General features: G+C 43.5%; 1 protein-coding gene across 2 annotated transcripts in view; it reads left to right on the top strand.

The window, feature by feature from the left end:
* LOC144673385 (GDNF family receptor alpha-4-like) overlaps window positions 1–25,949 on the top strand; it is a 30,622-nt gene extending 4,673 nt beyond the window's left edge. The window contains exons 2-8 of one of the 2 annotated variants that reach the window (XM_078535253.1): window positions 7,534–7,815; window positions 10,601–10,693; window positions 12,471–12,816; window positions 15,882–15,991; window positions 20,284–20,418; window positions 21,950–22,107; window positions 24,267–25,949. In XM_078535253.1, the coding sequence (XP_078391379.1) occupies window positions 7,534–7,815; window positions 10,601–10,693; window positions 12,471–12,816; window positions 15,882–15,991; window positions 20,284–20,418; window positions 21,950–22,107; window positions 24,267–24,437 (1,295 nt within the window). In that variant the 3' untranslated portion in view covers window positions 24,438–25,949. Of the gene's footprint in view, window positions 1–7,533; window positions 7,816–10,600; window positions 10,694–12,467; window positions 12,817–15,881; window positions 15,992–20,283; window positions 20,419–21,949; window positions 22,108–24,266 lie in introns of both variants that reach the window. The other variant, XM_078535252.1, reaches the window with a different exon arrangement.
* Window positions 25,950–27,094: the final 1,145 nt, after the last annotated feature.

Here is a 27,094-nt window from a genome sequence, read left to right as displayed (position 1 = left end):
GCCCATCCCTAATTGCCCTTGAGAAGATGGTGATGAGCTGCCTTCTTGAACCACTGCAGGTCCCGTGGTATAGGTACACCCACAGTGCTGTTAGGGAGGGAGTTCCAGGATTTTGACCCAGCGACAGTGAAGGAACAATGATATATTTCCAAGTCAGGATGGTGTGTGGCTTGGAGGGGAACTTCCAGGTGGTGGTTCCCATGTGTCTGTTGCCCTTGTCCTTCAAGGTGGTAGTGGTCGTGGGTTTGGAAGGTCTTATATGATGGAACATATGTAGGCATTGCTGCCACAATGTGTTGGTGGTGGAGGGAGTGAATGCTTATGTGGTGAAATGCAGTCACTTTGTCCTGGATGGTGTCAACCTTTGTGAGTGTTGTTGGAGCTGTAGTCGTCCAGGAAAGTGGGGAGAATTCCATTACACCTCTGGCTTGTGCCTTGTAAACAGTGAACAGGCTTTGGTGAGTGAGGAAATGAGCTACTCACCACAGAATTCCCAGCCTCTGACCTTCAGTTATAGCCACAGTATTTATATGGCCAATCCAGTTCTGTTTCTGGTCAATGGTAACTCCCAGGATGTTGATAGTTGGGGATTCAGTGATGATAATGCCATTGAATGTCAAGTGGAGGTGGTTAGATTCTCTCTTGTTGGAGATGGTCATTGCCTGGCACTTGTTTGGTGCGAATGTTATTTGCAGGTTATCAGCCCAAGCCTGAATGTTGTTCAGGTCTTGATGCATTTGGACACGGACTACTTCAATAACTGAGGAGTTGCGAATGGTGCTGAACAACGTGCAAACATCAGCGAACATCCCCACTTCTGACCTTATGATAGAGCAAAGGTCTTTGATGAATGCGTGAAGATTGCTGTGCTTAGGACAGAACCACCAGCCATATAAATACTGTGGTTATAACTGCAGGTCAGAGGCTGGGAATTCTGTGGTGAGTAGCTCATTTCCTCACTCACCAAAGCCTGTCCACAAGGCACAAGCCAGAGGTGTAATGGAATACTCCCCACTTTCCTGGACGACTGCAGCTCCAACAACACTCACGAAGGTTGACACCATCCAGGACAAAGTCACTGCACTTCACCAACATAAGCATTCACTCCCTCCACCACATAGTGGCAGCAGTGCCTATCGTATGTTCTACCATATAAGACCTTCCAAACCCACGACCTCTACTACCTTGAAGGACAGGGGTAGCAAACGCAGGGGAACACCACCACCTGGAAGTTCCCCTCCAAGTCACACACCATCCTGACTTGGAAATATATCATCACTCCTGCATTGCAATGCAACTCCTGCATTGATGTTCTGGGCTAAGATGATTGGCCTCCAACAATCAGAACTGTAGTCCTTTGTGCTAGGCATGACTCCAATCAGTGGAGATTTTTTTCCCCCGATTCCCATAACTTCAAATTTACTAGGAGTCCTTGATGCCACACTCAGTCAAATGCTGCCTTGATGTCAAGGGCAGTCACTCTAATCTCACCTTGGGGAGGTAATGGCATAGTGGTATTGTTGCTGAACTAGTAATCCAGAAACCCAGGGCAATGTTCTGGGGGCCTGGGTTCAAACCCCACAATGGCAGATGGTGGAATTTGAATTCAATAAAAATCTGGAATTAAAAGTCTAATGATAACCATGAAACCATTGTTGACTGTTGTAAAAACCCATCTGGTTCACTAATGTTTCCTTTAGGAAAGGAAATCTGCTGTCCTTACCTGGTCTGGTCTACATGTGACTCCAGACCCCACAGAAATGTGGTTGGCTCTTAAATACCCTCTGAGCAAGGGCAATAAAAATGCTGGGTGCTAGCCATTGATGCCCACATTGCATGAATGTGCTCTTCAGCTTGCTTGGATCAGGGCTATAATGAAGTTGGGAGCTGAGTGCCCCAGGCAGGGCCCAAATTGAGCATCGGTGAGCAGGTTGTTGCAGTTGATAGCACTGTTGGTGACAAATTCCATCACTTTGCTGATGATTGAGAGTAGACTGATGGGATGATAATTAGCCAGGTTGGATTTGTTCTGCTTTCATGGACAGGACATACGTGGATAATTTTCCATATTGTGGGGTAAATGCCAGTGCCACTGGAACAGAATGGCTAGATTGGCCTCCAGTGGTTCCTTTAATGATCACTGGTTAGACTGTTCAACATATGGTATGACTAGGCAGAGCAAGTGCGGTGATAGGTCCACCCATTTGTACCTGAATTTCGCAGTGGAGGTCCTACATGTGTAGGTCTTCAATTTGCTTATTTGAAAAGCCTAATGCCTATCCAGAGAGGTGCTTTTCTAAGCCAATATAACATGCAGCACAATTCAGACACAGCCGGTCAAGAAGTGAATTTCAGTGGTCTATTGCCAATGTTATGTCTAACCAGAATCATGGTAAATAGTTGTTTTTCAGACTGGAGGATGGTAGACAGTGGTGTTCCCCAAGGGTCAGTGCTAGGACCAATGCTTTTTGATATATACAAATTACTTGGATATTGAAATAACAGTGTAAAATTTCAAAATTTTCTAATGACACCACTGACAGGTTTAGATAAGGTAGACAAGGAAAAGCTGCTTCTATTAACTGATGGTGCAAGGAAATAAGGGACACATTGAAGATTTGGGGCAAAAGATACAGAGAGAATATGAGGAAGAACTTTTTTACGCAGTGAGTGGTAATGACCTAGAAGTCCCTGCCCACGAGGGTGATGGAAGTGGAGATGATAAATGATTTCAAAAGGAAATGGGATAGGTTATTGAGGGAAATAACCTTACAGGGCTATAGGGATAGAGTAGGGGAGTGGGACTGACTGGACTGCTCTACAGATTCGATAAGACAAATGGCCCCCTTCTGTGCCATAATGACGCTATAACTCTGTATAATGCAAGGAATACAATCTAATACGATAATTCAATTTAGTATATAACATGCAACATGAAATCTATAATCAATACACTATATATAAAGTGTAGGATTCAGTTTAAAAGACTTTGTAGTTAAATTTCCTCATGTCTGGAAGCATTCTGGTAAATCTCCTCTGCACTCTCTCAAGGACCCTCACACCCTTCCTAAAGTGTGGTGAGCAGAACTGAATGCAATATTCTATAGCATATACACAAAAACATAACAATATCTAATATACAATACCCAAAATCTATACTCTTCAGTATATAATATACAGTATATAACATTGTGATTTTATGATCTGTCTACACATCTGTGATTTCTTCACCTCCAATGAATGTTGCTGGAATCATCCCAATGCACTGGAACACTTGGATTCTTCAACCTGTTTCACTTAGTTCTTTGTTTAAATCTGTATTTCAGGCTATTATCATAGGTGAGCCCACAGTCACTGCTCAAATGAGTTTCCATTTGCCCTGATGTGTCCAGGTGACATAATGTGCCTCAGATAACAAACAGACGAGACATTCTCTTTAAGGTTATATCAACTACTGGCTTGATCCTTTGCCTCTATGTGATCCTCCTTTTCTTCCATAGGAAGCAGAATAACACTGACACCAGATCTGAATTTAATCTTTAGTTTTTTTTAATAGCACTCAGTTTAGATGGGGCTGAGGGGGGCTAGCCTGCTGATTAGCATCTCAGAGAAGTGATTGTTTGCTTTTGTACAGCGACTCTGCTGGAAAAGAATAAAGTTAACCGTTGACACAGAAAGGAGACGGATACAAGGGATGTCAATGAAACTCAAGCAAGTCATAATGATCAATTAGACACTGAGGTACTACCTGATAATTGCTCCCCTTACCACTTTTTTACACTTGAAGACTGATGGACAGGAAAGGGGCCTGTGGTTCATGCAGCTTGTCCCATGCGACAAAGTTGCCTTGCACATCACAATACACTCTACACCCAACCTGATAACCGTGTGAGTTTACGGAGAGGCGGCAAATCAGAATAAAAACCCAGGCCAAGTTACAAGACAAAAATCTGGGAAATTCATCTCTAAACTCCTTGGGTGATTGAAATGAGTTCAGGAGAGCACTCTGGCTCTGATTAATGTTGTGCAAGGCCACCTCTGCCCCAGCTAGAAACAGATCCAGCTCTTGCTTGAAAATTATGTATACAACAAGGTTTGAACAGCTTTCTGCTCATTTGTTTTCTGTGCTGAATGTCACGGCAGACTCCATGTAGTTATGTGTCATGATTAGGATGTAATCATGGCAAGAGAGAGTGGGTAATGGATTGCTGGACTGGAGCAAGTAGTGAGTGGAATTCTGGAGGGGTCAGTGCTGGGATCTCTGTTTCACACTTTCACAACTGACCTAGATTGCCAGATGAAATGCAAGATTTGCAAGAGCAGAATGAGCAGTAAAATCTGGGGATACAGCTGAGAATGTGTAGTAGGAGATAAACAATGTATAATAATACCCAGTTTTTGTCTATCCGGACTATTTTGATTGGTCAGTTTAAGGGGCGTTGTTGGGTTTATTCGGTGGGTGGTGCCTGGAGCACACGGAGGCCTGTGGTCCACGCGGAGGACTGGAGGGTGTGACGAGCCTGCGGCTGCAAGCGGTTGACGGCGGCAGTGGCAGCAGGGTGTGGGTTGGCGGAGAAAAAGAACAGTGGAAGTTAGGGGGAGCCCAACAACAAAGTTACCCTGGCTGGAGAGATTGCTTCCTTGATGTTTGGGATGGAATTGGTGGTAGGGATGGAGATGGCAAGTGTGGAATGGGAATGGAATAGGAGGGATGGAAGGAATGTAATATGGATGAAATGAGAGGATTTGCACAGGAAGGATAGGATGGGGAGGATAAGATGATGGAGTTGGTTAAGTGTGCAAAATAGTGGGGACAATTATTTGGTACAATTTATTATTTGAAAGCTATTGTTTGTGCTGGAAGTGAAGATTCAGTAGATTTGAAGGAAAGATTTTAGAAAAGTTGTCTGTGAATTAAAAGAATGCATCAGCATTGATTCTATAGAAGAAAGAGATGGTCATAGTCTATATTCTCCAGGGTTTCTACACATGCAAAGATTCTGTGATTCTGTAGGGGAGTGGGACGAGGTAGAATGCTCTTTCAGAGAGCCAGTGCAGACTCGATGGGCCAAATAGCCTCCTCCTGCACTGTAAACATTCTGTGATTGTGTGAAATCTGACTCCAATATGTATACCACCCCACAAATTTAGACTCAAGAGAGGAGCGGTTATGATGTTCTACGAAACTTGCATCCTAAACAAGGATTTTTGTCATGGAACAAGGTTGAGAGTTAGGAAGCTGTTTTCTTCAATGATAGATGTTGATATTGTAACAGATTTCAAAGAAAATAGTGTTTACTCCTCAAATAATATTATGTCCATCAGATGTAAACCTGTCTTTCAACTCAGGAGTAAACTACCGCAACAAATTTTACATTCGCTGGTTTGTTATCAGATGTGTGGGGAAGAAAGCCATGTGAAGGAAAGTTCACTTGTTTTATTATAGTACCAGTTATATTTTAGTCTGTTTTGAAGCAGGTGTTGAGCTGCCTTCAGAATAGTTCCACACCATCTTGAAGATCCCATCAATTGGGGAACACGATCAGCCATAATTTTAACAACAGGTCATGGGGTCAAATTTTGAGTTCCTATAAAAATGTCCGATAAATATCAATCTAATATAATATGTATGTGTTTTTATATATATAATATATATATATCTATGTAATTTTGACATTTGCCCGATGATATAAAGTGGCAGATATTGGTTCATCCATGTGTTAAGTATCTCCTTTGATTTTTATTTCCTTTGACATTGAGATGTATAATGGAGGCTGATCCAATATCTCCTGCTTTAGACTGTCACCCAAAGTCAAAAGTACAATGTGATAAGTGACCACTCACCCCTGTTTCCAGAATCCTGTTTTATGAGCCACTCTTACTGTTTAGTTGCAGCCAACAGCATTGCTTCTGTATGAATTTTGCTTTGTTATTAACACTTTATCCCCTCAACCCAGCTCTTTTAACTTTGATTTCATCAGTAACCTGGTGCGTTATTGTAGCGAGCTTAGGCTCGGATTTCTTTTCTCTAAATCACATAATGCTTACAGGTTAGGTCATTTGGCCCATCTTAATTCATCCATTCAGATTTGCCCTATTGACTTCCTTTTGCACCATCTAACTCTTGCAGATTCCTTGACAGAAAATGCTCCAGCATGGAAGCAATGCCTAAGAACATAGTAAATAGGAACAGAAGTAGATCATATCACCCCTCGAGCCTGCCCTGCCATTCAATACGATCATGGCTGACCTTCTGCCTCCACTCCACTTTCCCATTTGCTCCCAATATCACTTGATTCCCTGAGAGACCAAAATCTGTCTATCTCAGACTTAAATATACTAAACGATGGAGCATCCGCAACCTTCTGGGGTAGATAATTCCAAAGATTTGCAACCCTCTGAGATAAACTATGTTTCCTAATCTCAGCAACCATTTCTCCTGTAGTATAAATTGTTGTGATTGTTTGAAATTTGGTATTCTTGCATTTGTCCTGATGAGTGTAAGATGAAAAGCTTTGGAAACATGTCCCTCTTTTCAGCAATATTCAAGTTTTGTACTACCAGGTGACTGTTTAAACACTGTTTCCCTTTTGTAAAACCAAGTTAACTCTGCCTGAACATACTTTGATTTTCTTGGCGTATTGTTAAGACTTATTTTCCTGACTACTGATGTCAGGTTAACTGGCCTGTTGTTCCCCGTTCTTTCTCCTTCCTTTCTTGAATAGCGAGTTACATTTGCTAAATTCCAATCTGCTGGGATTATTCTAGAATCTAGGGAATATTTGAAAATCATAATCAGTGGATCCACTTTTTTTGTAGCTGCCTTTTTTAGAACTTGGAATGTAGGCCATCAAGCCTTTGAGATTTGTCTCTTAAGTTTCTCCAATACCTTTTCCCTAATGATATCAATTACCTTAAGTCCCTAATTCTGATTAACCTTCAGGGAAGGAAGCGAGGGAAGAAACGAAAGCGTGTTTGGCGTGCCAATCAGTCAGAGATAGGTTAGAAGTTTAAAAATCTATTATTTAAATGATATTTTCGTAACATAAATTGAGATACTTTTGGGGACTGAATTCATTAATCCCAGTCTCTAATTCTGAATAGATTAATCCCAATCAGCATGGCTGATTAAAGGAATGCCAGTCAGCACTCCTCAGCACTTGTAAATAACCCCAATCAGCTCCCCTGAATAAATATCAAATATCTGCAGAGTAGGTTATAGAAAGACTTTCCCATTGCTACTGGAGTCCAATTTCTCCAAACTTCCCTGTACTCTCACTAGCTACTTGGATACCAACTCCAAGATATCTCATCCCTTCCTGGCTGCGCCTGAGTGTACCTGCTTGTTCTGCCAGCCGTGGAGGTGTTTGTCATGTTGGCCATGGTGAACCTTGTCTTTGTGACTCACCCCTCCCCACCCAGCATACCCAGGAACTGAGACATGGCACAGAATAATATATGCCTACTGTGACAGGCTGTCATCTTAATAATGGGTTGTTCATGTTTGAAACTTAGTCATTTTTTTCCCCATAGATTACGTCCTCACGGACGAAATTGCAACTCAGGATGGCTGCCTGTCAGCAGTAGCACAGTGCTCCTTGGACCCTGACTGCAGCACAAGGTTCCGCACACTAGGGCAGTGCACGACTGGCAGTGGGATAGAACACTTACAACCAACTGCCAGGAATGAATGCATGATTGCTGCTCTCGCTCTTCAGTCCAACCAGCTCTTCACATGCAAGTGCAGAAGAGGGATGAAGAAAGAGAAGGGCTGCCTACGGATATACTGGACCATGCACCAGAGCCACGTCCCAGGTACATTGGGTTCCTGTATCTAGTAGCAGAGTTCAATAAGGAAAATTAGTCATCTATAAAAGATGGAGGAGAGAGAATACTAGTGTAAGAGAAGGAGGGAGAGGTAAAATGGAAAAGTTAGAGAGGCAAAGAATGAGGCTTACCCAGTTTGCATATTGGACAAAACAAGAGCTGACACTGGGACATATGCAATTTGTACTGGACCAGATGGGAAGAGATTGCCCCTTTTTACCCACTGGGCTTGTGTACAAGAATTGTGACTCTTATCTCTTATATACTCTAAATGGGTTGATCCTCAGAACTCATACAGTACCTCAGAGGGAAAAAATAGTTCAGATCAGTTCAAGATTGAACTGGCTGGAACTGGTTTTGTTCTGGTCTCAGCTGGATTTTACTGAAGGCAACCAATTAATTGGTAATTCTACTGGACTCACCGGAAATCCAGTAGGGACACCCAGTTGCTGAGTAGGCACCAGTACTTTCCAGCTGTCTTCAGCTGACTTCAGCTGGAACCATGGCACCAGTTCTCAATTTTACTATGGGGAGAATTTTCTCCCCATTGAGGGGGTTGTGCGGGGGCGGGCGCAGGTGTGCACGCAGCCAATCGTTGCCCGCGATCGGCTGGACGCTGCCATTTTACATGGATGGGCCAATTAAGGCCCGCCCAGCATGACGCGTGCCCAGAAGCGCTGAGCGCTCCCTGTGCGGGCAGAGGGGGGGCTGCCTGAGTTGGGGTCTGTGCTCTTTCACGCATGCACGTGAAAGAGGGCAGAAATCTCCCTGAGGCACAGAGCTGCCTCAGGGAGATTAGTTTAAGTTTAAAAAATTTTAATAAAGGAAAAAAAAATTTAGGACATGTCCCCTCATGTGAAAGTGTCACATGAGCTGGGACATGTCTATGAATGTTATTTAAAATTTTTCCAAACCTTGAAAAGCCTTCATAAAACCTCATACCGCCCTTAAGGTTGGATGTGCAGCTCTGCTTATTGTTTTAATTAATAGTTAACTGACCTTAATAGACATTTGACAGGTCGGTGGGCGTGCAGCTGACTCTGGTGCGCGCCCGCCGAACTGAAAATCTAAATGACACGCGGTGACATCGGGATGCACGCCCAAAGTCACCGCGCATCATTTTACGCCTCGGCGAGTGGGCTCCGCTCGCCGAGCCGAAGATTCTGCCCTATAGTTCAGAGAGGGACTCAGTGCCAGTTCTGGGGCATAAACCCTCGACCAGTGGGTAATGGGGCCTGAGATGTTCAGGAGTGAACTAGACCTCTCTACCTCAGCCTATCAGTGGGTGGGTTATGCTAGAACACCCTCCATCAGCATGTCAGTGGGTAGGTTATCACAGATCTCCCTCCCTCAGTCTATGACTAGGCCCAAGTTGCAGACTATCACTGAAAGTATACAGTATGATTGGGATTTATATAGGGGTTCATGCCTTTATGTGCCTCTGTGTGGGGTTGGTGTTTAGGAGTTCATACTCTGATGCCTCTTTCACTGTGGGATTGATGTTATTGGGTTCAGGTTCTGATGTACCCCTGTGTTGATTGCAGCAACTCATCCCCAACTTTTCCTGGCCCCCCCCCCACAACACCGATTGTAGTAAGTTCCCCTCCCCCTTGAGGCCATTTACAGCAAGCCCCCACCCCACTTCCCCACCACTGATTGCAGCAAGATCCGCCCCCCCATTACACCAAGATCCACCCCCCCATTACACCAAGATCCCTCCCCCTGATTACAGCAAGTTGCGCCCCCCCGATTACAACAAACTCCCCCCGCAACTACAGTAAGTTTTCCCCCCATCTGATTACAGCAAGTTCCCCCCCCCAATTACAGCAAGATCCCCCCCCGATTACAAGAAGTACCCCCCCCCCCCACCGATTACAGCGTTTTACTACCCCCATCTGATTACAGCAGGTTTCCCCCCACCCCCACCATTATAGCAGGATCCTTCTGGAACCTTCTCCTGCCAGTGAAGGCATCTGGAGGTGGGGGTGGAGTGGGGGTGGGGGGGGCGCGGGGGGTGGGTGACCAGAAGTGATATCAGAAGTCAGAGCTCCAATGGTTATGCTGGCCACGAATTTTAAACTGAGAGAAAATCACATAAGTGAACTATTTGAAAAAAAAACTGAAAAGTCGCACTGAAAAACACAAATCTGTGACACAAATTTGAATAAGTGAAAAATTTGCGAAAGAATCGGGACAAAGTTGCTGGTGATGGAAATTTTTGGAGGCTGCCACATGGATTAATTTTTTGGTCCCTTTGCTAATTGTGATAAAGTGGAGAGAGCGAGGGGAAGAGGCGGAGAGAGGGAGAGAGAGAATGGGGAAAATGACAAAGACCACTAAAACCTGTGGCAGCCATGAGTGATCCTGTCTTTACCTGTGCTGAAACAGAAAATGATTGGTTCACAAAGTGCCCATAAAGCTCATAAAGCTCAAGGACGTGGCTCTAATCCAGGCCACTCGGGTGGGAGGAGCTAAGAGATGGCACACTTACACCTCAAGGGTGCAGCTTTGATTCCGGGCTGAATGGCGAAAAGTCTCCTCTCTTGGCAGCTGTGAAGGGAGCACTCTCAGTCACAGTGCCAGCTAACAGAACCAACAATTGTACTCTGGTCCAAACTGCAGGGTACAAATCCAAAGATAGGAACTAGAGATATTAAACTGGTACACTAATTGTCTGGACTTTGGAGATTGGGGTTGAAACAGATTGTTAGAAGCTGAGCATACACGCTTGTTTATATGAAGAGTGAGCTGCCTTGTTTTTCCTTTCCTGTAGGTTACAATGATTTTGAAGCATCACCCTATGAATATTCGATGCCTGGTCCGAGCTGGGGCCTGGACTACGGTAGACTTGCCTCCCTGGTGTCAGGTACTGCACCCTGTAAACCTCACTGAATGCATCATTCTAGAAATGCCTTTGAAAGGTATAACGCCAAGTTAGAGTGCCAAGTATTTTTTTTTTGAGTGATGAGGGGAGAAGGAGTACATTTGCACAATGAGTAACAGAATTTGCAGATAATTAACTTCAGATGATTTTACCAATCATTAAATGCCTGGTGTCAACATTGTTATGTGTCAGTGACCTGCAGGCAGTTCCTGTTTGACCAACAGCAACCACTGGAATTACAACAAAATAGCACAAACCATCCTGACTTGGTACCACATCGCCGTTCTTTCACTGTCACTGGTTCAAAACTCCCTCCTAACAGCACTGAACCTGTACCTACACCACATGGACTGCAGCAGTTCACCACCACCTTCTCAAAGGCAATTAGGGGTGGGCAACAAATGCTGGCTAAGCCAACCATGCTCACACCCCAGGAATGAATAAAAACAAGACCTAGACTGAATAACATGGCAGTATACCATAGTTAATAATAGCAAGGTTATTATCCTTTACATTATTGATTGATTGGATAATTAACCCTTCATTAGACTCCAGCCCATGACTCATTCCCAGGGATTCAGTAGTCAACAGAAATCCCACCTAACCATTTGATTAGATTGTAGCTCTCGCATATCCGTTATACAATGTTCATTCCAACTGAACTGTTTGATTAGAGTTGGCCATTGAAGCCACTAATGTAAATGGATTCAAGAGACAAGTAAGAAGTGTTTAGGAGACTGAAAGGTTTGAAGGAAGTGTAGTTGTAATCTGTTAACAAGGAGTGGAATTTCTGGCCATGATGGCTACTCAGTTTCTGATTGGAGCCATTACATTGTAGTTACAGCACAGAAACAGGACATTTGCTCCAACTAGTCTATATCAGTGTTCATTCTCCCATGAGACTCCTGATACCCTACTTCATCTAATGCTATCTCAATATCCTTCTACTCGTTTCTCCTTCATTCACTTAGAATAAATACCTTTGGGGGAAAGCTAGCTATTCACCTCAACTATTCTATATGGTAGCACGTTGCAAAATCTGATCACTCACTGGATAAATAAGCTTTACCTGAATTCTTTATTGGATTTGTTAGTGACCAGCCTATATTTATGGCCTCTAATTTTGGACTTGCACACAAGTGGGAACATTTTCTCTATATCTACCTTATCGAACCCCTTCATAATTTGAAGGACCTATATTAGGTCACCCCTCAGCCTTCTGTTTTCTAGTGAAAGGATCTCCAGCCTGGTATCATGCAAATCTTTTTCTCACCTTCTCCAGTATCTCTGTACCCGTTTGATAATATGGAGACCAGAACACTATACCAAACAAGGGAGTTACCAAGAGGAAATCGTGGTAACTCTTTATGAGGGGTGAAGAAATGTTAATGATCATTCTTGAGAAGCATATGGGTTAGCAACTGGATGTTTCCTTACACCTTCATCAGCCAGTAAAGAGGTGTAAAGACAAGCAGACCCATGGATAATTTATCATGAAAAACTGCACAAAAATGAGAATCTAAAAATGGGTGGGGAGAGATTCCAATTTTGTATTATCTTGTGGATTATGAAGAGACCAAAGTAAATGTATGACTGAGTAAACCCAAAGTAACTCAATTGCAGGGATTTTGAATTACAATGTGGTTTAGCACTTGCATCTATAAGCTTCTTAAGTTGATTTGCTATTGCATATCATTGGCTCTGACCCGGATGGATTACAATTGTGTTTCTGTTTTGTTGTCCTGTTGTTTCCCAGAAGGACCCAAAGTTCAACGACCAGCCAGTGTTAACCACTGCTTAGACGCTGCTAAAGCGTGCAATGTTGATGAGACCTGTAAACAGTTCCGCAACGAGTATGCCAAGTACTGCCTCAAGCCTGCCTCCAGATCTGGCTGCAACAGACATAAGTGTCACAAAAGCCTTCGCCGCTTTTTCGATCTTGTGCCGGAGGAATACAAATACCCAGTCCTATTCTGCCCGTGTGAAGACAGTGCATGTGCTGAACGCAGACGACAGACCATTGTTCCTGCTTGCTCTTTTGAGGAACCAGATAAACAGAATTGTTTGAGCCTGCAGGACACATGCAAGACAGATATCATTTGCAAGTAAGAATGCTGACCAATAGAGTTAATTTGGACTTTCCCGGGAATTTGAAAGAAAGAAATTAGAGGAATTACAGCTGGTGAAAGATGATTGTATGGCTTATTCTGTATAATGGTTAGAAGTCCTTTCCATTACTTACTTAGAAACTCAATGTATCAACTCCCTTCTCATTTGCTTCTATTGTAAGAAATTCCATTCAATATCATTTTATAGAATTTCAATGTAGACTGCACTTCGCTCGGGACTTCGAGGTTTGTTTGCCTACCTTGCTTCAGGCAGCACTCACAGTCATCAGAACCATGCTTTGCAGAGAGCACCACATCATTTTTAGGGGGGCTCATGGGCAGGTCTCTATCTACCAAACCAGCTGCAGATTTTGGGCTTGCTTGAGGAAGGGAGAAAATTGGCCTCAGGCAAGGAAAGAGGCTGCAGGGTGAGGGCTGTACTGGGGAAGGGGGGGTGGGTGGGGGGGTTGTTTCCCAGGGTGTGTGTGGGGGTACATGTTGTGCAAATGACCTCAAGATGATGAGGGCTGAGGAGGCAGTCTCCAGAGGAGATGAGGCCAGATGGAGATGTGAAGGTGTGTGTGTGAGAGTGACTGGTGATGTCCCTTGAGCTGGCAGTGAGTGAGATGCCAGTGAATGTGTGATGGGCTTGAGTGTGTGAGTATAAAGTGATGAGATGGTTGACTTATCCTGACGGCACAGATGAGATCATTCATCCTCTATCTGCATTGGATAGCCAACCTCTTCTGTGCAGCATTGGCACTGATCACCACTGCCATTACCTACCAAGCTGGGTGGTAATGTAGCTGCCCCTCCTGCAGCCAGAGCTGGGGTAGAGGACATCACAGCGGGCCTCCACAGCATCCAAAAGGCGCTCGAGGGACACGTCATTAAACTGGGGGCTGCAGTCTTCTTGCCTTTCAGGGCCATGTCTTCTTTGCAGCAGTCCTGGGCTGGATACACTTTAAATGTGGCGCCCGGCGTGTTGAAGCGGCGAGGTGACAACATGATGGGCGAATCGGAGCTCGACCACCATCGAAATGGCATCTTTCCCAGGAATGCATCATTAATGAGGCGGGAATGGGATGATATACTGTGAAAAGCTGCCATTGTGGCCAGCGGGTAAAATGTTCTTTTTCCCTCCCACTACTGCATTTAGTGAAAATCTGGGACGATTCCGCTCAAAGTGGCAGAAAGCAAGAAGTCCAACGTGAGGACAAGGGGATGGGGATGGAAAAGTTATTGAGTGAAGTGCCCCCAAAATTTATGCCAGAGCCTCATGATCTACACAAATAACCTAGACTCAGTTTTAGTGCTGGTGAAGATGGGGGAGCAGAAGGAGTCAGAGGGCCTCAGGGCCTTAGATGGGCAACAAAGTGACATTGAGATCTCGATAAATAAATTCCAGTACAGAAACTTAAATTTATATAGTGCCTTTAACATAATGAAATGTTCCAAAACATTTCATAGGAGCATTATAAAACAGGGATTGACTCCAAATCACATAAAGAGGAAGTAGGTCAAATGAGCAAAAGCATGGTGAAAGAGGTAGATTTTAATGAATGTCTTAAAGGAGGAAAGTAAGGTAGAGAGGTGACGAGGTGTAGCGAGGGTATTCCAGAACTTAGGGTCTAGGCAACTGAAGGCCACCAATGGTGAAGCGATTAAAGTTGGGGATGTGCAATGGTCCAGAATTAGATATCTTGGAGGATTGTGGAGCTGGAAGAGATTACAGAGATAGGGAGGGTTGAGGCCATAGAGAGATTTGAAAACATGGCTGAGAGTTTTAAAATCAAGACGTTGCTTGACTGGGAACCAACACGGGTCAGTGCACGCAGGGATGATTAGGGAACGGAACTTGCTGTGAGTTAAGACATAAGTGGCAGAGTTTTGGATGACCTCAAGATGAATGAGGGTAGAATGTAGGAGACCAGCATGGAATGTGTTGGGGGTTAGGGTGGTCTTGAGGTAACAAAGGCATGAATGAGGGTTTCAGCAGATTCCAAGTTAAAAGATTTAATAATATACATGTAGTCTTTGGTGTATGTACTACCTTATGTACCTAAAGAAGGAAACCCTAAAATCATTCAACACAAATACAGAAGGTAATGATACGACATGACTGCATTACCTAATAAAGGAGTTGGTGAGAATGAGAAAGAAATCCATGGAAACCAAAACATAGCCCTCAAGAAAATCTCAAGATGAGCCCTTGGGAAAAAAATACTTTGACCTTCCCCCAACTGCTCCCAATATTTTGAATTTCAGGGATCGAACCTTTTCCCAATCACACCCATTACATAGAATTTCAATGGATCAAACCATTCCCATGCATTGCCATTTTACGGAATTTCAAAAGCTTTAGTTGTTTTGCTATCATAAACAGATAAGTACCTCCATGAATATAGACATACACCAATATATCTGTGCTACCACATTAATACCCTTTCTGTCCCCCCATCTACACTGACCTCATGCTCTGCCATGAATAAATGGCAGAATAAATGAATAAATAATTTTTAAGAATTTATTCATGGGATTTGGGTGTCGCTGGCTGGCCCATCCCTAATTGCCCTTGTTCAGAGGGCATTTAAAATTCGACCACATTGCTGTGGGTCTGGAATCACATGTAGGCCAGACTAGCAGATTTCCTTCCCTAAAGGACATTAGTGAACCAGATGGGTTTTTACAACAATCGACAATGGTTTCATGGTCATCATTAGACTTTTAAGTCCAGTTTTTTATTGAATTCTAATTCCACCATCTTTTATGGCAGGGTTCAAACCCAGGTCCCCAGAGCATTACCCTGGGTCTCTGGATTACTAATCCAGCGACAATACCACTACGCCATCGCCTTCCAAATAAACAACCCCTGCTACGTGTAGGCCTACCTGCAAAGAACTTTAGGCAATCCTCTTTGACAATGAAGGTAGCCTATTATTTGTTGGATTGCTCACTCAACATGAATGTTTTCACTTCATATTCTGTTGCAGCAAATCCCCCAAGATCTGACTGTTGGTGTCCCAAGTGTAACATCTTGCTTTCTTTTATTTTTCTGGCAGATCCCGACTCGCAGACTTTCAAACCAACTGCCAACCTTCCAAGAAGTCCGCCAGCTATTGTTTCCGAGAGAACTATAATGCCTGCCTTCAGTCTTATACAGGCCTCATTGGTAAATATTCCGACCTTTACTTGGCTGTACTGAGTGTTTCTAAAACTGAGGAGTAAGCTGTGCTCAACATCCTCATGAGGTGGGCACAAATGCTTTGGAAGATTTTTGCTAGTTTCTATGTGTTAATGATATTGTAGTGACCAACGGGCTGAATTTCTCAGTCCTCTGGCAATGGGCTGGGAAATGGGAGGGCTGGTAAGATGGTGGGGGAAGGTGTCGGGAGGGTAGACCCACTTCTTTCTGCTGCAATAGCATACTACCGACGGTGGGAACCTTAGTAATGCACCCCCAGAGAGGGGGCTGCAGGTGGCAATGGCTGCCCCTTGTGCCCAAGGCACTGCCATAACAAACCTCCTCCCTCTGCCGATTGCTGGGGCCTTCCTGCCTGCCTGGCACAATCCCCTTTGTGACGTAGTCCCATTACTGGTCACTGCTAGAGACTGCTGAGCTGCTGGCTCTCTGATTGGGCTAGAAGTCTGGTGGGCGTGGGCTGCCATCCTCAAATGGAAGGTTGCCCTGATGGTGGCCTGTTAATTGGCTGCCACTGGCAAAATGCCACCCCAGGGCACCACCACTTGCCAGAGCGGGATCAGCTCCCACTTCAGACCCAGTAGTGGAACTTCACACTGAATGGAAAAATTAAGCCTTACATTTTTAGTGCTCAGTGTTTCTAGGAAATCCTTAAATATGTCTTAAAACTGTATGTTTGTGATTTTGTTAGAAATAATCGGAGGAAATAGGAACATAGGAATTTCTGGATGACGGAGAGGCCACAGTCTATTTGGTTTGCCTTTTATCACCCTGGTTGTATGATACAACTGTAATGCAGTTGTTACATAATCACTGCAATCAATCTCTATCAATTAGTTTATAAGAGACCAGGCATGACATGTGGAGAGTCCCAGTGATGGAGAGCTTTGAAAAGACAAATCTAAAGTCACCTCTTTAAAATTTTCAAGCTGTGTTTACAATGTCATCGACACTTAGTTATCAGAGTAATTGCCCCTCACAAAGCGTATTTGGGCTCAAATTAGGTTTAAACTAACAATTATTTCGTCATTTATATATTTTTTAACTGGATGAACTTGTATCTGAAATGACCTATCAAATTATTTTACTGAGGTGATGTTAGGGAACGGGAGACTATATTGGTTTCTCAAATGTTTTGCAATTGGTTTTGGGGGATACATAGGCCTTCTGTCTCACTTTCTAAGTTGTTTGTGATTGTATATTTTCTGTAGTTGAGTGTGCAATGAAGCACACTGGAGCCAGGTTCACTCCAATGCTACTCTTTAGTTCGCTGCAGGAGCATATGACATTGGACGATGAAGACTTTCCCACTGATGTTCCTCCCCATCCCCATCACTCCCAAGGGGAAGCACCTGATATCTGTTAGGTGCTGTGCTTCAACAGTATGTCATAGATCAGGAACTCAGCAGTGTGAGCAGTGACCTCTCACTCCACATGGTCAAGCAAGGGTATTGCAATGCACCACCATACGATCGTGAATCCCCTGTTATTTATTGTCATGCTTGCTGTATCTCAACCTACTGCCCTTGTCATTTTAATCGTTGTGAAATTAGCCAAAGTAAACTCTTTTGAGATGTCAATAAAACTGGCAAAACAGTATTTACTGTTCATCCCTAGTTACCCTGAGGGTATTAAGATTTAATCACAATGTGGGAGTTTGTAAGAGGGGCGGCAGGTTGGGTTCTCCTTCCTTAAAGGGTATTAATGAACCAGTTGAGTCTTATGACAATCCAGTAGCTTCCATGGTAATTTTCCAGTGCTTGTCCACAAACTACCAGATTTATCAAATTAATTTTCACAATTTTCCACAGTGGGGTTTGAACTCCTGATATTTAAGTTTGCTAATACACAGCTATTAGTTTTCCATGCCACAGCTCGATAGGTTGCAAGTTCTTGCCTCTAATTTCCACATAGCTTGTTGTGAATCTAATGCTTTAAAAAAAAAGAAACAGGCTTCTGAATGGCTCGCTGAATAATTACACTGTACAATGGGGTAATGTGTCTTACAAATCACAAAGGTCCCAGGTTTGACCCTATGTTTGGTTACCAATTTGAGCCGGTGTTGTGGTTACTGTATTGTGCTCTCCACATTCACACAGCACAGAGGCTAGGTTTCCTTTCCTTGATTTTCTGATCTCTGTAAGAGAGTGTTCAAATAGGTGAGAACAAGTTAGGCCTTAGTGAGTTTTTCACCACCTCCACACAGTCACTCCTTTTTCTTTCGGCTTCTCTCATTTGGGGTCGCCACGGTGCTGGTTGATAACCCTTCTCTATCTTCTCCTGTCAGTCACCCATTCTTCTTCCAACCCCGCTATGTTTAGGTCTCTAGTCACTGCATCCTCCCATCTGGTCTTTGGCCTTCCTATTCGTCTTCCTGGCAGTCCCATCTCCATCAGTCAACTCACCACATGACCTCTCTCTCTTTCTCTCCAACAGATGACTATACCATTTCAATCTCTTCTTGGCTACTTTCTTTGATGCTCCCACAATCTTCACAAACCCCCTGATGTACTGGTTCCTGGCCTTGTCCTTTCTCGTTACTCCTCACATCCATCTCAGCATCCGCATCTCATTTGTATCCAGTTGTTGTTCCTTTCTTCTTGATGTTGCCACGTTCCTGCACTATATAACAAGGTCGGTCTCACAACTATCTTATAGACTCTTCCTTTCAGTTTCAACAGTACTTTTCTATCACATAAGCCTCCACTTCACTTCTTCCAATTACTCCAACCAGAGCTAATCCATTGCTTAATTTCCATTTCCATAGTTCCATCTTCTGCCAACACTGACCCCAGGTACTTGAAACTAATCACTTTCTTGAAGTCTTCACCCATAATCTATAGACCTTCACTTTGACCCTCTTCCCTAGGCTCAAACTGACAGACCATGTATTGGTCCTTTGGTCTACTGATTGTCATAACCCTGTCTTCCAGTGCTTTCTCCAGTTCTTCAGATACTCAGTGATGTTCTCTTTATTCCCACCACATAGCTCAATGTCATCTGCAAACATCGTTGACCATGGCACTTACTCAGTTAGAACATCCATGACAATCAGAAAGTCAGGAAGAGGGAGGGGCTTAGTGCCAATCCTTGGTGCAACCCAAATTTGGCTTTGAAACTCTCAGTGCTCCTCCCCCTGCCACCCTTACACTACTTCTTACTCTTGTCTGGCACTCCTTATACATTGTCCTGTACTAGTCGTACATAATTACATAATCACATATTGTCCAAGGTTAATGGCCAGTTGGGTACGGTACTGGAGGCTGCTGCTGCTTGTGTAACTACTCTCCACATGAGTCATTGCCTTCAGGAGTAGGAAGATGAAACAAGAGAAAACTTCTGTAAAGCAGCAAGAATAAGCAGTTGGGATGTGTTCCAATTGGGATTTACTTCATCTTCAGCTTAGACAATCCAAAGACAATGTGCCATATGGCCTCCTTCTGTGTCCTAATGACTATACAGTGGAATTTTACTCCCCCTAGAGGCAGGCTGGGAGGCAGGGGGGCAGGAAGGTGGACAGGAAAGTGGTGTGGAGACCCTGCCGCTTTCCCGACACACTCCAATTCAATTCAGGATGGGAAGGCTCAAGGATGCCTTTCTGACTGGAAGTCAACTGAGGCCCTTAAGGGCCACCTCCCGCCACCACTGGTATTTATCCAGCAACAGGCAGGAGTCACGACTTTTGGGCAAACCACTAGGTAAACCATGGAGGTTATGCTTGCAGTTTGGTTGGGGTGCGGGTGCCGGGTTGGGGGTGGGTGGGTGGGTGTCAGGTCCCTTCTACTTGGGTAGCCCATTCCCAATGGAGACAGCCACTGGAGGCATGGGTCATCCACAGTGAAAATTTCCACCTGCCCTATATGCTAACCCCCATTTCCTCCGTCGGTGGGGTTTCCCTGTTTGGCTCCAGCAAACATACCCCACTTACCTTACCCCAGGGCTCCATTGTTGATCCTATGCCTGAGGTCTGCTGCAGTACTGGCAGTGACCACCACAGCCTGTGGTACTGCTGGTACTGGAGAACTGCCGGCCTCTGATTGATTGACAGCTTTTGAAGGTGGGAAATTCCTCCTGAGGATGGCGAAGACCCCGACTCTGACCAGGTAAGTGCCTGAGTGGCACTAAATCCTAAGTGAAGATTTGCACTTGACCTTGTTAGGGAATTGATTGGATTTGTGCATTTCCTGTACCTCCTATCTTTGGAGTTTGATGTTCAACAAGGGGTGCTTTACAGAACTCTGTACAACTCTTGTTCCCTACAGGCACAGTTCTAACACCAAACTACGTGAGTAACAGTAGCTCTGATATCTCCATATGGTGCACATGTGTCAACAGCGGCAACCAACGTGAGGAGTGTGAGAACCTACTGAACCTTTTCACAAGCAACAACTGCCTCAGTAAGTATGATTGCGCAGAAAAGGTGATCTACTGTCAACCCTTTGCTACGAATTGAGTATGAGCAACCCATAGTGGTTTTCACTCTTGATTTGTCCCCACTCCTATTCCTGTGGAGAAGATCTTGGAACCCACACAGACTACCTCACAATATAGACACTGGTGAAGTTAGGAACCTCCCACTAAGAGTTGAGCTCCAACCTTCTGCTTTGATTAATTATTTGGTTATTAACAGTTTAGTATCTAAAGGAATGAACATATGCTAGGCCATTTAGCATGGAGATATTCGATATTGTTCCGGTTATTTTAATTAAGTCTTCAGTTAAAAGAGTTGATATGGCCTTGCTCCTCCCTATCTCTGTAACCTCTTCCAGACCTTCAACCCTCTGAGGTCTTTATGCTCCTCTGCTTCTGACCTCTTGCACACCTCCAATTTTCACTGCTTCGCCATTGGTGGCAGCACCTTCAGCTGCCTGGATTCAAAGCTCTGGAATTCCCTCCATAAACCCATCTCTCTATCTTCTTGTTTAAGACTCTCCTTAAAATTACCTCTTTAATAAAGCTTTTGGCCACTTGTGCTAATATCTGCTTTTGTGGTTCAGTGTCAAATTGTGTTTAATAATGCTCCAGTGAAGCATCTTGGGATGTTTTATGACATTAAAGGTGCTATATGAATATGAGTTGTTGTCATGGAATTTCTATCCCAATATAAGACCCAATGTGATGGAGAACAGGACTCTGAACCATGGGATTCAATTGGCTTTAGTAGTACATCGGTGAACTCTTAATCACAGGGCTCAATAGCAGAACACTGGAGCATCCATTTCTTACCGGGAAGTATAGGTAATGTTGAAGAAATGCATTGGATACCCAATGGGAAATACAGATGTTTGGATCTCGGTCTAAACTAGCAGGTAGTCTAACCTGCCCTTATTGTGTGATCCATTCCAGTTTTTGGCCATATCTCATTGAGCAGATTCCTTAATGTTTGTGGTCTGCTTCTCCTCAGAGCTGAGAGAGGGAGGGGCTGGAGAAGCAACTGGGAACACTTCAGGCTTAAATCCAGTAATGAAATCATCCAGATTGGTGAAAGATATACGTAAAGAAGTTAAGTGTATATATCATCAGTCAACATTTATGTAGGGATTAGATCCAGGGAGATGAGTGACACTATGCAAGGGAATGCTGTTCTTTCACCTCAAGGCCTTGGGTCTGAATCCAGCTTAACTTGAGATGAACACCTCTGCCACCTGATTCTGGTTAAGATGCTTATATGAACTGCGTTTTGATCTACCTCAATCTTATTAAGCTACTTTAATAGTGGCCTTTAAATTTGGACTGGGGATCCAGCACCCAAGATCACCATTGTTAATTCTGGTTCCTGTAGACTGGTTCCACTCACATATCCAAATCTGTTGCCAATCTACAGGGAATAGTATGAACAAAATTCACCCTACTTTAAATAATGGATTTATTTCCTGTTGAGATTCTAAAACTTTTGCCTAAAGTTTAATATGACTTGGTCTTTTACAGGAAATGCTATAAATTCATACACCAGTTCCTTGCTGTTTCATCTGTCAGAAAACAAACAACCTGCACTTACAACTACTCAACACTTATCCCTCAACTTCCCAGGCAAGGATGGGTCAAGCGATGATGCCAGTGAGTTAGTCAAATTGGATTCAAATGAGGTAAAAGTCCTTTCTGACCTCCTATTTTGGCACCAGTAGGGCATTCATTCACATTGGGAACCTGTGATAAGATTGAGTTTGTTTTCCGTGAAAAGGAGGTTGAAAAGAGACATCTCCTTTAAGCGTTGGAAGCCACAGATAATGTGGGCATAAGTGATTTATCCTTTAGAGTTTGCTTGTCACTATTGATTAAATGAACCAAATGGTCCTTTCTGTTCTGCACTTTTTTGTATTGCTGTAACTACATGGTAGTTATTTGATCTCCATCACATCATCTTTGGAGGCAGTTGGTTCCCTTCATTAAGTGAAGAAAAAATGGAGAAAGACGAATCCATATACTCTTATACGTCTCCACATGGTTGGTCACTGAGCAACATTGGCAGGGAGCGAATCAGTTGTCTGCCTTCTCAGGTTGAGTAGGGTACATGTTGAGGGAAGATCTCTTCATTGATTCTTATTTCCTTCTTGCCTTGCCATTGTCCTTTAGTCAGGCAAGCAGGAAGGTCTGGGAAGTCAACATCTCCATGCTTGACGATATGAGCAACTTTTTCCCCCGTCGGGGGGGAAGTGCGGGAGTGGGCACCTGCAGGCAGCCTTCCGATCGGCACTCCCAGTCATGGGGGGCAGGGGCACAGCCATTTTAAATGAGTGGGCCAATTAAGGGCTGCCCAGTGTGACGTTCACCAGGAAGTTCTATGCGCTCCCTGTGCGGGCAGGGGGGATTCCCTCAGCCGGGAGTGCGCTCTTTCGTGCATGCACGTGAAAGAGTGCACAGATCTCCCTGAGGTGAAGTGCTGCCTTCAGGAAGATGGGCTCTGATTTAAAACTTTTAATAAACAGTTTAAAATTTTTCCCTGCCATGTCTCCTCATGTGACACTGTCACATGAGTTGGGACATGTCCATAAGTTTTATTGAAACCTTTCTTAAAAATTTAAATACCCTCCTGAAACCTCATCCCGCCCGTGGATGAGGTTTCATGCTTTTCCCAAGGCCCACCTGAGCTCCCAGCCTGCCCGCCAACCTTAAGGTAGGACGGGCAGGTCCATCAATGAGGTTAATTAGTTTTTAATGGCCTTAACAGGCCATTGACAGTTTGGTGGGTGCACAGCTGAATTGGCTGCGTGCCCGCCAAACTGAAAATCTAAATGACACGGGGTGACGTCGGGACACATGCCCGACGTATCCCTGCGTCATTTCATGCATCGGCGAGCGGGCCTCGCCCCGCTGGCTGACCGGAAAAACCTGCCCTATGTCTCACGTAACTTGGATCAGGATATACTTCCCTGCCTGTTGTGTCTCCCTCGGTGATGGAGTGCCTCATCAGTGTAAACTACTTTATCTAGCACCTATGAAAATGACTCAAGAAGACTCCCAGTTTAGAATAGCTGAGTTTGAATCTAATGCAAAGGCTATGATTTGACTTCAGTCTTATGCACAGAGGACCAGTGCTTTATCAATAGAAGTATCAGGTTGTCAAAAACTTCAGTTATGAAGATAGATTGGAGAGGTTGGGAGTGTTCTCCTTGGAGAGGAGAAGTCCAAGAGGAGATTTGATAGAGGTGTTCAAAATCATGAGGGTGCTGGATAGAGTAGCTAGGGAGAAACTGTTCCCACTCGTAAAAGAATCGAGAACTAGATGGCACAGATTTAAAGTCATTTGCGAAAGAAACAAATGTGATGTGAGAAAAACCATTTTCACACAGCAAGTGGTTTGAGTCTGAAAGGCACTGCCTGGAAGTGTGGTGGAGGCGGGTTCAATCAAGGCATTCAAGAAGGCATTGGATGATTATTTGAATTGAAACAATGTGCAAGGGTACAAAGAAAAGGCAGGAGAATTGCACTAAGTCATACTGCTCATTTGGAGAGCCGGTGCTGACACGATGGGCTAAAACATGCTGTGATTCTGTGATTCATCAGGTGCATGTTGCTGCCTGAAAACTGCTTGCAACTGCACTGAGGTTGTTTGCATTTTCTTTAGTTTTATATCTTAAGGGTTATCAGAGAACATAGATTTCTATCTTATCATACTGAGCTAGATGTGAACCCATGGCGCAGAACTGAAATGACAGGGTTCTAACTCATTACATCATATAAACAATCTGAGCATTTAGGAGGCATTTAAAACTTTGGTCATCATAATTATCTAATTCCATTGCAGGATTGTGATCGTAGAGACAAGCTAAAGGCTTCTGAAGAAAAGTCGCTGCCTGAAAAAATTACTGATTGCAATGCGAATTCAGGAACTGATATTCAGAGCTCCTCTGTCATGGTACCCAGCACCATCACATCACTCTACATCTTCATGACTATCATAGAAAATTCCATTTGAAAGGATGTAATCAAGACTTTTTAAAGAGACAGAAGGTGTGAAGAGAGTGTGATACTGGCCTTCTCCATGTGCTCCCTCCTAAAAGCGATTGCTTTGAAAAAAAAAACAAATGCCTGAAATACCACTTTGGACTGAGAAAATAGTTTGTTAAAATATCCAGCAGACTCGTCTCCTTGCTGAAACATTAACTGGAAACATAGTACAGTTTATTCCGCTGCAGTGTATGTGTCATAAGTGTATGATTCGCTAAAATATATAACAAGTCAAAATCTCTTCACATTAATTTCCATCACAGCCAATATGAGTGTGTAAGCAATTTAGTTAAATGGATGGATTTACGAACAAACAGTTACCCCTTTCATTTAATTCCCTTCCTAGTGCAATTTTGGAAAGAATAGCGTTATTACAAACACTGATTACACTTAGACCGCTCAACACTCTCCCATTTGTGGAAAATTAGGCTTTGTCTTTCAATTGGACAACATCTGTGTGGGAGTATAAGCATTCTACTTTGGCTGATTTATTTTCCATTAGAAGGGAATTAAAGAGCAAGGATTGTCCACTAACCTTTAAATGAGAGGCTAGAAAGGTTATACATAGTCTGCATAGTCTGAGATAAGTAAACTCTCATTTTGGGATATCACTTCTTCATTTTGAGGCCTGTGTCCTACCCTATGAAGCTGAGAGGTGTGAATGTGGTTGTTGCTATGCTGCTTTTCACAGGTGTCAGTGACACCAGTTACACCATGAAAGATAATCCCAAAATTGAATGAGTGGTGGAGATAAATCATTACCTGTGCTACAATAAGGAGTTTGGGCCATTTCAAAACTTCCTGTTCATAAACCAATGATGAACTCAACAAACCGTGCTAGGTGATAACTTATACAGTGAGTACTACTTGTTAAATCCAGACTAATTCTCATTGCAGCAGCTATGTAATGTGGTTGAAGTAATGACGTGTAGCTACTCATCAAGGTGGTTCGAGAGGTCACCTTGTACTAATGCTACGCGGGTGTCACTTACATCGCACCTCTACCATATTCTATGCATTGTTTGTATGAGTCAGATGCTGTAATTGTTATAATGTTGGAAATGGTGGCATTCCCTGTGTTGTATAATTTAAATGTTTAAGAAATAACCTGGCAAAACCACTGGTCTTGTTCCGACTACTGTAAATGTCTTTTGTACTGTGTCAAATGGCAGCTGCTGTGATCTTGAAATGGTATTAGAAAACCACTGTGAAAAAGAACAGACAGCTGGACTGCATGGCTGTGGTGAGAAAATCAATTTGAAAAGAAAATTTACTGTCATATATAATATATATTTTATCAGTGATAACAAATTAGATGATTGTAAAGCTCCACTCTAAGATTTGGATTCAAATACCATTCATAAACTCCATGAAATTGACCATTTTCGTTTATGGCATTGAATTTCTTGAATGGATTTGTGTCTTGTAATTCACTGATGTTGTTCTTTGCAAATATAATCCAGCTATGCCATCAATATTGCTTCACTGTACAGACCTGATGTGTTTGAGTCAGTGATGTGGCATTGAACCATATACATCAAGAAGGTCTTTAGATCACATCTTGTAACTCATCTACTGGTGACCATATTCTACATATAAATCATCTGAAAACCATCAAGGACATTCTGGTTTATAATTCACTCCTGGTTATCACTGTTCTCTGTATAAGCCATCCATGCCCCTCAATTATGTAGTAACCTTTATGTCACATTCAGCTATCCGGTATTTCTTACATGTCATCTGAACACCACAATTAGAATCGAACCTGAAACTCACTTCCAGATGTCCATTATTCTGTAAATAAGTATCTGATTCCTTTGATTAGATTCCATTCTGCAACTCAGTCTCATATCTGTTATTCTAAACTATCAAACCTTCTCAAATAGCTTTTAGCATACTCTCAGAGTGTCCATCACCCTGCTGTAAGCTTCAATTCCAGCTGTTGTTCATTATCTGAATTATCTGAACCCAACAATGAGATTTCAGTTCATATCTCACTCCTGGGTATCCATAATTCTCTTTGTGTTTATACAATCGATATCATTTTTATGTTTTGTGGATTTTAGGGATCAAGGAAATATCAATTGTACTTCATCTTCGAACTCCGTGCCCATTGGTGGTGGGTATGTTTGGTGGCGCAAGCAGACAATATGGCGAGGAGGCCAAAAATTGGTTTCACGACATCGTGAAACCAGTTTGCAATCATCCACTCTGCCCATCAGATGTCGGGAATGCCATTGTAATACATCTGCATGTCATTATCAGCCCAACTCGCAGGAATCTTCCTCGATGCTGGATCATCCAAGCATGTGGGCATGATTACAAAACCGACGTGTTTAACAACTGTACATAAGCGACGTGTATCTGGCAGGCTGCACTTTGCTTGGGACTTCATGGTTTGTTTGCCTACCTTGTTTCAGGCAGCACTCGCAGTCATTGACGCCAAGCTTCACAGACAGCACCACATCACTTTTAGGGGGGTTCATGGGCAGGTCGCTACCTACCAGATCAGCCATAAGGCGGGATGGTTCCTCAATGGCTGTGGGGCTGGGGCTTGCTTGGGGAAGGGGGAAAAGTGGTCTCAGGCAAGGGAAGAGGCTGCGGGGTGAGGGCTGTACTGGGGAA

This window comes from Cetorhinus maximus, unplaced genomic scaffold, assembly GCF_964194155.1.
Source record: "Cetorhinus maximus unplaced genomic scaffold, sCetMax3.hap1.1 HAP1_SCAFFOLD_357, whole genome shotgun sequence".
NCBI lineage: Eukaryota > Metazoa > Chordata > Chondrichthyes > Lamniformes > Cetorhinidae > Cetorhinus > Cetorhinus maximus.
Note: the sequence above shows the minus strand (reverse complement) of the source record. Positions and strands in the feature narration are given on the sequence as shown.